Below are 13,491 nucleotides of genomic sequence, written 5' to 3' on the forward strand. Positions count from 1 at the left end.
AAATCGTCACAAGAATTCGTTTAAAAACATTCTTCGAATAGAAACTTCAATATGTTGACGTTGTACCGAGGGATTTAAAAAATAATCCTGTAAAGTAGTCTATTTGTTATCCAGTGATACTGAGGTCAGGAAACATTTTTTGCAGTCAGTTTTTTGGCAGCATTTTATTTAAGCGAAAACTAACTATTAGAAATCGTCATTTCATTTTAAAGTCTATACTTCAATAAATTTGTTTACATTTTTAAGTATTATAAAAAAAACGGTTTATAATATTTATTATAAACCATAAAAAGAAGTATTTAAGTTGTTACTTACGATAATATTTTAACTTTAAAGTAACTTGCATTTTAAAAATTGTTTAAGAAGCAAACTCTTTTTATATTCTTGTCGTTATAGATCTAAAATTTGTAAATAACTTTGGAAAGTTTATAAAAAAATCCAATTTTTAATGATATTTTAAAACAATTTTTTTTGATTCCCTTGTTTCATTAAATAACTTAAACATAAAAAAAAATAATTAACTAACTAATTTAGAAGATCTTTCTCTATTTCCTTTAATGACTGTCGTTGATAGAATAAAAGGTATTTTTTTAAATAAAAATAAGTTAAGGTTTCTCATAAATGTTTTGCATCAGACTTGATATCTTCTAGCGCCAACATTGTCAAAAGGATCCATAAGGTCAAAACTTTAATTTTAAAAACAGATTTTTCCCTTTTAAATCATTCTTATACATTTTCTAATAATTGAAAATAGTATTTGTTACAGTTTCAAACTCGGCAAATACTGTTCCATATTTATTTTAAATTTGTCTAGTTGTGTAACCAATGGCTATTTACTAGATTATTATAATTATTCGTGAATTTTTTAACTAAGAATTATAAAAGAAGGAAACATAAATTAAAATATGGAATTTTTTTATATTTTTGCTAAAACTAATATTATTTAACGGTTCCATTAATAAAATAGAATCATAAAACGAGAAAAAAGAGTAATAAACTAACTAATTTGGAGGATCTTTCACTATTACAATTAGGGAAAGCCATTATTGTCTATACGAAAATCAAGTGGTTGTCTTTACTTAGAACTCCCAAATCATGCCAAAAAATTAAGGGCTCGTAAAAATTCATACCAAAAACTTGATTTTTTGTATTTAAATGCAACTAATTATTTAAAAAAATTAAATTTAATATTAAATTTACTTGGATTTTGTTTTAAAAATCCCCCAATACTTTATTCAAGTCATTAAATGTTAATATTTAACAATTCCTATTATAAGTGTTAAAACATGAAAAAAATAATAGCTATATATTTATAATTCAAACAATTTAGTATCGAGAAAACTGTAATTAAAGTGAATTTAACCTTCAATTTTGTGTAATGTTAAAAATTTAAAACAAGGAAAAATGAGATGCTACTTGTATTTATGTGTACCTTTATTAAAAATCATTAATCGCAATTTAATTGTCTTTGCATTTTCTCACATGCTTTTGAATTATACAATTACTAGTACACTTAAATTTGGTAGTAATATCATTATATTTTAATATCAATTATATTAGTTAATTTTTTATCAAGAATTGAGTGTAGAGCAGGCGCTAAGAACAACAGTGTCTTGTGTGAAACAATTATGTGGGGCCCTTAATATATTTTTTAGAAAAAAAAGAAGTGTTTTTGTTTCAGTAATCAACTTATATATTAAAGCGAGGCCTCGCACGAGGACACAATTCATACACCGACCTTAATTAAATGGTTCAGCGATAATATTATTAAATATAACTATTACAATTTTAATATAAGTATCTTAAATGTTACATCCTTCTGAAACTTAATTTCAAAAAAAAAAAAAGTAGATCATATTATTTGAAAAAATAAAATATTTTGGTTAATGCGTTCTTTAGATGCTAAGATAACGATATAAATTAACAATAAATAATTATTAAGACTAAAAAAGTATAACCAAAAAATATTCAAATTGACTAGAATGATGATTTATAAATTTATAATGATTAAGTTCCAGTGGTGCAACTAGAATGACATTTTAGAGATGCTAATAAGATCTTACGGTGTTACAACACATTGGCGTAGTTAGGAGGCGAAAAAGACCATCGGTAGCAATATTAATTTCTAAATTAAAGTGATAAGCAAAAAAAAGGTCCAAAATATGGAATTTTGAATATTATTTTACTATGCTCCTCCTTATAAAATTCTGGCTACGCCACTGATGTAATCCCCTGTAGATTTCCAGTACTTACACCATTATTAAGATTAGAAAGATTTTCAAAATTTCCAATACAACCCGTAAGCAGCTCATGACTTAAAATATAGCAATGTCTTCCTTGTTATTATAGTTGTAATAATAAGTCAGACTAATTATAAAACATAGGAGATGTAACGATTTGATGTATTTTTTCGTAAGAAATAAAAATACTTTTTTCCTATAATTCTTAATTTTTCTATAAAGTCTAAATATACTTTTGAGATACATCTTGTTCCACGAACAGTAAAATATTTTTGGATAGATACTAGTGCAATAAATTACTCTACATTTGTTTTTTTGGTAACATTCAGTGATAAATTTTCCAACGGGTATTTAATAACCTTTGTAAATTTTGCACTTTTGGCAGACATTTATTTTAAGTTACACCTAACTGACAACAGTGAATCTAATAAACCAATTTGAATTAACAACACTTTAATTACCCATTGTATAGAGCGTGTTAAAATAGCTAAGCTTAATGAATTACCCCAATTATGAAAATGTGGAAAGATTAATTTAAGTAACAAAAAATTATCTTATTCCAAGTGAACGATTGTAGCACTATTAAGAATTAACATAAAAAATTGTTTATAAATATTAATACCAACATAGTATTGTAATTAGTATAAATCATTTTTTTTTTTTTTAATATAAATTAAGTAAAACGTCCAACTACGGGTTATCACTTTGTGCATTTAGTACCCAAGTTAAATTTTAATGTAAATATATTTCATAGGTTCTGAACAGAATTGTCCGTGTTATCTAATGTTAGGAAAAAATTAAGTTCGCTAGAGAAGCTAAATATTCCTTTGATAATTATAAACTATTAGTAAACAGTTTATTTTAGCAATGAAACTAAAAACCTTTAAAATGTTTAGAAATTCGAAATTATAATCAATAAAACAATTTTATCTATATGAAAAAATAATTATATTAAACTATAATTTGTATATATTATAGTTATATTAAAACTTTTTTTAATTTAGAACTGTTTTACATCAATCTATTTTCTATGTAAAAAAATTAATTTTGAGGAATCGTCAAACATTTTAATGAAGATATATTAGTGTAATGTTTAGTAAGTTATGGATTTATCTTGAATTAATATCTAATGAAATTTTCATATTGTGTTTTTGTTTTATACCCAATTTAATTTTTGTCACATGGTAAATTTAACCCCAAATAATTATGTGCTAATTATCCACAAATAAATATTTGTTTATTATAATTTGTTACATAAAACAAAGTTTTGATTAAACATATTAGAATTACAAAGAACAACACTAAAAGAAGTTATAGGATTTTTAAGTGGGTGGTATGAATTAATAAATTAAAACTATTAATAAAATATATGTATTCAAGGCATGTCTAATGCATTACCATACCTATAATATAGGCATTGTTTAAGTATATTTAATGTATATATAATATACATTGAATGTTTTTAAATAATTCACAAGTAAAAGGGAATTTGACCATGGAAATTAAATGATAAGTTTGAAATTCATAAAATATTAATTAATTCCAGCTGTAATTAGTCAGTCAACATGCTGATAATAAAATTTAGAACAACTACAAAAAAATGAAAAATGAAAGTTCAGATTTCAATAAAAGAAAATAATATTATTTAAATATTGAAGTATGGTATACAATTTTGTTCATTAAGTATAGTACACCAAGGCATTAAACTTACATAGATAATTGTAACATACTACTAATATAGTGTAACAAAAATTTTCTCAAACAGAAAAAGTATTTATTTTTTATTCAAATTCTATATTTTCTAAACATTAACATTTTTATATACAGTCAAGAAAATTTGTATGAAAATAGATCAACGTTTTTTCCATGTGAACTTCCTTCTAGCTCTTGCTTGACCTGGCTTCTTTCTCTCTCTTCTTCTGAAGTCTTTTTGCAAAAGTCCAGCTACAAAAAAAAAAATTAAAATTATAAAAGAAGAATGTCGAACGGTTAGTTTTATATTAATAACTTAAATGTACAAATGAAAATAAAAAAAAACCCAGCACAGGGGGGTCGCGACACAGTGGTGACGTGGCATAGTTGGATCAAGTATAATGATATCTGACAGTGATTAAAATCACTATAAAAAAAAAACGCTTCGATGCAAATTTTTAGATAGTGTTTAATTTTAAAAAATTGGTGTATTATTCNATTTTAAAAAATTGGTGGATTATTCCAAAAGCTACATGATCTGCTAGTTCCTTATTAATATCCTGATTAAGATAAAGTATGTCGAATGAAAAAGAGATTATTAAAAAATATTATTTCTAATAAAAAAATTGTATTGATCCATATATTTTTCAAAAAGTTATAGCATAATAAAGTTAAAAATGTAAAAAATAATATCGAGAAATTTCACACAAAAATAGCATTCGGTAGCCATTTTCACCACGAAGACATGTCCAGAGGTCAAATTTTTTTTTTCAAATTAAAGTATATTACATTAGCTTTAATTTAAGATATACCATATAAAAGTATATAAAAGTGTCAGACCTTCCGAAACATTTTCAAAAGTTAATTTTTTGTAAAAAAGTTATCATTTTAAATCCCCCCCTGTGGCCAGGTTATGTCAAAATTACAAAAAAATGTATACCAAATGATAGATAAAAACATCAAGCATTTATAAAAAAAAAATTATCATGATATATTCATTTTTAAAAAAGTTACGGCAGTTTTTAGTAAAAAAAATTGAAAAAATGTCGAAATTTAGCGATTTTTAAATTTGTAATTTTTTTGGAGGTTTCCCCCATTTACGAGGAACGAGGGAAATGTTTTCAATTTTTGAGGGTAATTTCTTCGACTAGATACGATTTGTGATCTTTTGACGTATCGTTGAAAGAAATCCGTTCGGTGAGAGCTGAGAAAAAGTGGTAACAGACACAAAAAAAAAATAATAATAATAAACACTTCTTAGTAAAACCAATACCTTCTCAGCTTCGCATCGAAGCTAATAAATGGAAAAAATATCACATGAAAATCAAACTAAAATAAATATTCAGGGTTTTTTTAAGAATAATGACTAATCATACAAAATAGAAATAAACTAGCAGTTGGTGTTTGACATTTGATGAGAAATTAAGGAAAATGTGACAACAACTATATTTATTTAAAGAGAGTCAGTGACTTATTTATAATTAGATAAAAACAATACTCGACAAAAACGTTTAATTACCTATTCGCATTTTTTCTACGGTGTCGTTATCTACGAAAGAACGTAATCCCCATGATATCCCATACCGAATTGCTCCAGCTTTTCCTGATATTCCTCCACCTCGGACAGAAGCTTCAATATCCACTTTATCCACCATGTCCGTAAATAACAATGGAAACAATATCTAAAAAAACAATAATAATTAAACACTTTATCATATTATTTAATAATGAACTAACCTAAGTAGAAGTCTAACTAAGGAGCAATTTTAAGTAGTATAATATCAACTATAGAAATTATTTTTTAAGTACACGGCGGCGTTTCTAGAAAATATCCAACTAGAAAAAATAAAATATGTTTTGTTTTTGAAAAAGCAAAAATCTTTCATTTTTTATTTTACATTAATACAACAATTTTAAACGAAAATAGAGTTTTGTATTTTACTGTGTATGAATATTATGTATTTCCAGTGAAAAACTTGGATAGAACTATTTTTAAAAAAGAGATACAACAAATTCATAAAATTATTACGTTTTAAAATTGATGTATTTTTAAATCTATCAAAAAGTACTATTAATAATACGTACATTAGTCCGTATAGTGTACATATATTTTCTTGTATAAAAAGACGATACATTCAGTAATAATTTTTCAAAAACTATGAACTTAAAAAACATAAAATTGTTATTTTTTCAAATAAAAACCTTAATCTATTTTAAAGTGCCTATCATTATTTTACAAATTCATTGAGTGATTTAACTATTAATTTACAATTAGGTATTAACTCAACTAAATTTTCTAGTCTCAAGGTGACAAGTTAATGTATGTACTAACAGATGGTTATCAATTTCAATGAATTTCTAACTGAAAGCTATTACACAAGTTCTATGAATATCACTAATTTAAAATTTACTTTGTAAAAACATAAAAAATCACAAATTTTTACGAGTTTATAAATATTTATTGACGATACGCTAGCCACTAAAACTAAGAAACGGAATCGATTTGTGAATAATCAAGTTCGTAGAAAAAATAAATATTACATTTTGTATATTTTGAGATTTAGTATAAAACAATAAATGTCCTTTCATTAAAAAAAGGCATTTCTATAGGAAACTAATAAGATTTTGAACTACAATGAATGTATTAGTGCAAAATGCAAGAACAACTGATAAGGAAATCACAAAAGCCCTTAGAAAATAAGCAGACAATCAATTACCATTTTCGACTTTTTTTGTCGTTTGCGATTTGAAAATGATCACTCGATACATTTTAATAAAATACTAACTGCATAATAATTTTTAAAATAAACATTTTCTTAACTTTGGAGAACTAAAAAAGTGTTTAAAAAAAATCAAGCTTCAATGATTTGCTTGAAAGATGAAATAGATAACAAAAGAAAATATTTAAAACTCATCAAATTGTTTTTCTAAAATTCATAACATATTTGAATGTTTAGTTGATTGAAAAAATACGGTAAAAAGAAATTCCTGGCGATTATTAATAGTTTCTATATGTAGCGTTAAACAAGTGGAACTAATCGCGAGGAAGACATAAAACAGATAGATGAATGTATTAAAGCAAGTGTTGAAGAATGCCAAATTTTAATTTTTAACAAATAATGAGAAGCGATTTGGCCATTATACTCTTACGTAATGTCTAAAAAAAAAAGTTGCAGTTTTCAAGAGCGTAACTAATCATAACAGCAGTTTAATTTATTAAAAATATCTAAATAAAAAAAAACACAAAATAATAATTTTAATATTGATCTTAAAGTCAAAAATCTGTTTGAATCACACTCGTTAAATTCAGTTGACTATAAGCACTACTATTGTTACAATCAGTGGCGGCGGGGGGTCGATTAGCAATAATTGAATATTTTTAGTCAACACAAAAATTAAAAGAAAAATTCAGGATACGCCACCGATTACAATTAATCGAAGTCAATGATGTCGAAATGAAACGTTTTACAATGATGAGAATTCGAACTGGAAACAACAATTTCAAAGACTACTAAGTCATCGCTGGAGCCGATGAAAAATTGTGATGACAACCGGATATCGGTCAGACACGGTGGTGTTAATGACAAGAATAATTAATTCGCCAATACTTGCAATCGGTCAATGCGCGTGCAGAATTGCACAGACCGTTTTTATTATAATCCGGTAGTTATCGAACACAGTCACGGTGCGTTTATTCCGCACCTATGGCACCACGTGCGGTGTCCGTAACGGACCGTAGGAGGGGAGCACATTCGGGAGATACGCTCATATAGTTCCGGTGGTGGCCACTCTTCGCCTCATTGTTTTTCTCGCTCGCGGTGTCCGCCGCAATGATACACGATACATCGATGACTTCGGGACATAGTTACAGCGGTTTTGTCCGGCCGGGACATGTCCGTGTGGTGTGCGTTATAATTTTGGCAACCAAATGAGAAACTAATGTAAAATTTTAACAGAAAAAAAAACAATTAACGATCAATAAGGTCCGGTGATGGCCAAACAATTGCACCTAGACGTTGCGACTATCCCGTTGGATAGGACGATCAGCCTCAATGTACACAACCGGCACGTACCGTCCAAGTCGAAATCCAGCTCACCGTCGGTAAAAGACCGGTGGTACAGCTTTCGGGGTCGTCCGCGGGACGACCGCCGGTCCAACGTAGAGGAGTTTTTGTTTATGGAGAGCCTTCCGGACGAAGTGGCCGAGTTCCGTCAAATAGAATTGTCCATAATCATCTGCAAGGACACTATAAGACAAGACCTGATGGACTCCATGAGGACATGCAACGGACGATTGTGTCTACTGCAACAAGTGGAGCAAGGTACGTTCGACCCGGAACAACAGCCACCAGAACCTGCACTCAACCAGGCCGAACTGGACAGATTGCTTTGCTGGGCCATCTACGTTGGAGCCACCAATTACCTTGACTACCTATACGAAAACCGAGCGGATATCGGGTGCACGCATTGCGGTAGTTTTACCGCCATCCACCTAGCAGCCTTCATGAACAATGTTGACGCTCTGAGGTAAAAACTATACAGCTACGAGCATTTTCATCATGCAATTAAATGTAAAAATTGAGTTTAATTATCGCATACATTTGAGTGCATACGATCAAATAAAGTATTGATGATTTTTATTTCGAATGCTTCAATTATATTTTTTAATAAAATAACTCGTCGTATTTATCTATGAAAATTCGTAATATTTTGTACAAAATATTAAAAAATATTTCATGATGATAATAAGAGACAATTAAAACATTTTTATTCGTTAAAATAATAACATTAAATTTAGACGCCGTTATAGTCGGTCATGTAATTGGTACTCAGTTAAAAATAACGTACTGACAGTACCATGCCGTTTATTAATTGATTAATCAATTCGATCAAAATGATATAACAAATATAATTAATTGTAAACAATTGCTTTTTTTTCAAGTTAAAAAAAAATCGTACGAAATAAATAAATTTTTTAAGGTTTGTATATAACTTAAACAAATTTAATACATTTCGGATAACAAAATGCATCGTTAGTTAAATTACACACCATGACTGTTATTTTTTTTTTAGCAATAAACAGGGATAATTTTACAGACAGGTGAGAGATATAATGCTAATTATGAAACGGGATAATAATAAATAAACGAATAAAAAAAAAACATTGTACTTTGGTGAGATCAAATAACTAGATATTTTAAAATAATTTACTGACGTTCTTATTAATAAAGTTATACTTAAATCGTATATTTTTTAGGTGGTTAATCGATAAGAATTGTGATATCAACACTGTTCAAAATGGTTACACTCCTCTTCATTCTGCAGTAATGGGGAATGCTTTGGAAACCACAATGATATTAATTGAAAATAGGTGTGATATACAGGATACGGTATTACACGGGGCCGTGCAGATGAATTCACTGGAGTGCGTCAAGTATATTTTACAAATAGGAGTCGATCCTAACACATATGATGCCCATGGCAATACACCACTTCATTTAGCTGCAGATAAAGGTTATACGGAGTGTCTCAAGCTTTTGCTGACCAGTAGCACTAAAACCATCAACCTCAAGTCGAAAACTAGACAGGCAACGGCCTTACACATGGCAGCTGAAAACGGTTACACGCAATGCGTACGAATTCTCCTCAACAACGGATCCAGCCATAGTGTATTAAATGATAAATACCAAACGGCTTTGCATTTGGCTTCAAAGGCTCAATGCGCTGAATCCGTAGAAATTTTATTGGAGTTGGGAGCCGAGGTAAATGCACTAGACATTGACAAACGAACGCCATTGCACTCGGCGGTATGCAAAGCTTTTCTATCGTTCCACGTGGTCGAAGTGTTAGTCAAATGGGGCGCTGACGTTAACATACAAGACCGATATGGATACGCACCGCTTCACATAGCCGCTTTGAACGAATTGTCACAGTGTGTCGATTTTTTAATCATAAAAGGAGCAGACATTAGTTCCAGAACTATTGGCGGCATGAGTGCTCTGAGTATTATTAACCGAAAGACGCCCACGAGCATCAATACCATAAAAAAAAAATTCGATCAGGCCATTTCGTTGAACGACCCTGAAGCTTCAATCAAAGAGGTCGAACTAAAAATGGATTTCCGGTACTTGCTGCAAAACCCCCGTCACGGCGAAATCATTTTGCTACACACTCTGGAGGAATGTGGTCAGAAATCAATGTTGGAGCATCCGTTGTGCGAGGCATTTTTGTACTTGAAATGGCAGAAAATACGTCGTTTTTACTTTGTGCGTTTGTTATTCGATGCCATATTCGTATTGTTATTGACGGCTTACGTTATAACAGCTTTAGCGCACGATTGTTACAACAAGGCTAAAAATATAACTGTACAAAACCCAGACGTTTGTATACAGAGTAACTTATTCGGAACGCATCTCATATCCAACATTTGGATAATTGAGTGTGTTTGGTATGTTTTGTTAATGTTTACATTCATTGTGATTGCTAGAAAGTTGATAGGAATAGGGGGGTTCGCGTCGGCAAAACAATATTTTTCAAACATCACCAACACCATTGAATGGTTCGTCATAGCCAGCGTTTTTTTAACATCATTTGTTTACACGAAAAGAACCTATCACTGGCAAAACCATGTGGGAGCATTTGCTGTACTGTTCGGCTGGTCTAATTTAATGGTACTGATAGGTCAATTGCCAATATTCGGCACGTACATAGCAATGTTTACCAAAGTTCAAGCCGAATTTGCCAAGTTACTTTTGGCTTACTCTTGTTTGCTCATTGGTTTTACTATAAGTTTCTGCGTAATATTCCCTACGTCATCTGCTTTCAACAACCCTTTAATCGGTATCGTCAAAGTCTTAGTAATGATGACGGGAGAACTTGATTTGGACTTGTTAATAGGTAAAGACGAAAAATCGTCAGTCATTCTGAACATAAGTGCCCACATTATTTTTGTTATGTTCCTTGTATTTGTCACTGTTGTGCTTATGAATTTATTAGTAGGGATAGCAGTCCACGATATTCAAGGTTTGCACAAGACTGCGGGTCTTTCAAAACTCGTGAGACAAACGCAACTAATTTACTTACAAGAACAGGCGTTATTTCAAGGGTTTTTACCTAGACGCATCACTGACTTCTTTAATTGGAGTGCAAGAGTATCTCCACTAGCATACCGCGTAGTACTATATGTCAAACCGTTAAACCCAAGAGAAAAAAGATTGCCAAAAGAAATAATGGATGGCGCACTCAATATCGCTAGACAAAAACGTTTAAATATTATTGATTGTAAACAAGCTGTATTAGAAAATAAAATGGAAAATAAAGTGTTGGTCGAAGAAATTAAACAATTAAAAGACATCGTGCAAAATCAACAAAAACTACTATTAGAACTTATTAAGAAGTCTGATAAGATGCCATCATAGGTTAGTCATAGATTATACTTATATTATAGTACTTATTATAGATTATAATAAGTACTTTAAATAAATGTTATTTATAAAATATTATTTTAACTTGAAGTACTGTTGTTTTTTCATGATGAGCTTTATTATTTATTTTAGATAATAAAAAATAAAGTGATACCTTGTTATTTTTTAAACAAATAACCTCATACAAGAACAAAAAAGGTTTCAAATGTGTCATTTGTTAGTATCACATTTTCCTAATTTACTCAAAAAATCAATATTAAAATGTGTACAACAAATAAAGGACTATTGTTTCATAATAATAACAGCTGACATTTTATGTTAAAAATAAGTTATTAGATAAATCTAATCTGAATCTAAATTTTTCGTACTTGAACTTATGTAATTAATCAATAAATGTCAATTATCAAATTATAATTCAAAATTTTAAAATAAAAATACTTTATGTGTATCGAAAAATAATATTTTTTAGTAGTAGTAAAAATTTGTTTGCACAATCATTTTGTTAGATCATATAATAGTTTTAATGTTTATAAATAATTATGCGTTCCAATTATTTACATATAAATTTAACGTTCAAGTTTTTAATGGATATATAAACAAAAACCAGATAAAATCTCAAGATTGTGAATTTTATTTCTAAAATATACAAAACAAGGCATAACTGGAATAATTTCGGTCTAGCATTCAAATCAAATTAAACAGAATTCCTATCTTTTTGTATATTTTATAAAATTAAAAAGAAATGCAAACTAATAAATTAATATAGTCATAATTTTCAATATCTAATATGAGAAATAGGAATATTTTGATAAGAAAAACAGCCTCAGTTCAATTATATGAATTGGAACATTTTACATATTATATATAAATATTAAATTTTTAGATAAATTAAAAAAACTTGAAATTTCAAAAGCAAGAAAAGTTACTATACTTAAAATACAACTATACTTTGTTTAGACTTTAAAAACCGCTTAAATACTTATGTTTGAAACATTATTAAATTGTTTTTAAGTTTTAAAAGTCATAGCTGAAGAGTTTAATATAATATTGAGTATCTCTCAATGGCAAAATTAAAGTTTTGTTCTGTAGAGATATAAATAAGAGAATTTTTGACTATCCCTTTAAAACAAAAAAAAATAATTATAGGTTCAACATAATTTTTTTTTTTTGGATGGGATCTTTTCCTTTCATTTTAATCCTTAATTATGATCCAGTTATCTCCACTTTTTACAAAATTTTTATTTTTATATATTCAGATAGAGAATAATTTTGTATGGTTATTGGCCCTACCAGTCTGTCAGAAAACCTAATATATAAATTGAAATGCCTAATACAAAAATTTTAGTACTATTAATGTTTAGATTTCTGTATAATTTCAATTAAAGATCAATATACTTTACCTGTTCTCTCGGTTGTATATCTTCAAAAAATTCTATACCTTTTCCATTTATTGATAACTTGCCAGTTCCTGGATAGTAAACTGTGACATCAGCTCTAGCATCTTTTCTAGGGCAATCTAATAAAAAAATGTGCATTAATTACTATAGTCATATAATTAATAAAAAAACCAGCACAGGGGGGTCGCGACACAGTGGTGACGTGGCATAGTTGGATCAAGTATAATGATATCTGACAGTGATTAAAATCACTATAAAAAAAAAACGATTCGATGCAAATCTTTAGATACTGTTTAATTTTAAAAAATTGGTGGACTATTCCAAAAGCTACATGATCTGCTAGTTCATTATTAATATCCTAATTAAGATAAAGTATGTAGAATGAAAAAGGGATTATTAAAAAATATTATTTCTCATAAAAAAATAATGTTGATCCATACACTTTTCAATATGTCATAGCATTATAAAGTTAAAAATGTAAAAAATAAAATCGAGAATTTTCACACAATAATAGCATTCGGTAGCCATTTTCACCGTGAAGATAAAATAAAGTCCGAAATTTTTTTTTCGCATAATAAAGTAAATTACATTAGCTTTAATTTGAGATATATAAAAAAGTGTCACTTTCCAGAACACTTTCAAAATTTAAGTTGAAAAAGTAAATTTTTTGTGAAAAAATGGTCATATAAATATATACCAAATGATAGGTAAAGACATCATGCATCTATAAAAAAAAAA

The 13,491-nt window shown here is 28.6% G+C and overlaps 2 protein-coding genes across 2 annotated transcripts in view; one reads left to right on the forward strand and one right to left on the reverse strand.

The window, feature by feature from the left end:
• Positions 1–3,992: 3,992 nt before the first annotated feature.
• Positions 3,993–13,491, reverse strand: part of LOC126910276 (28S ribosomal protein S9, mitochondrial) — a 15,192-nt gene continuing 5,693 nt past the window's right edge. The window contains exons 9-11 of the mRNA XM_050692694.1: positions 12,757–12,872; positions 5,452–5,614; positions 3,993–4,184 (exon numbers count right to left, since the gene is read on the reverse strand). Of these exons, the coding sequence (XP_050548651.1) occupies positions 4,093–4,184; positions 5,452–5,614; positions 12,757–12,872 (371 nt within the window). The 3' untranslated portion in view covers positions 3,993–4,092. The remainder of the gene's footprint in view (positions 4,185–5,451; positions 5,615–12,756; positions 12,873–13,491) is intronic.
• LOC126910265 (transient receptor potential channel pyrexia-like) lies at positions 6,551–11,484 on the forward strand. The gene is made up of 2 exons (XM_050692678.1): positions 6,551–8,459; positions 9,190–11,484. The coding sequence occupies exons 1-2, from the start codon at positions 7,924–7,926 to the stop codon at positions 11,348–11,350; spliced, it is 2,697 nt and encodes an 898-aa protein (XP_050548635.1). The 5' UTR covers positions 6,551–7,923; the 3' UTR covers positions 11,351–11,484.

The sequence above is a fragment of the Daktulosphaira vitifoliae genome, unplaced genomic scaffold (assembly GCF_025091365.1).
Source record: "Daktulosphaira vitifoliae isolate Bord-2020 unplaced genomic scaffold, ASM2509136v1 Scaffold_1, whole genome shotgun sequence".
Lineage (NCBI taxonomy): Eukaryota > Metazoa > Arthropoda > Insecta > Hemiptera > Phylloxeridae > Daktulosphaira > Daktulosphaira vitifoliae.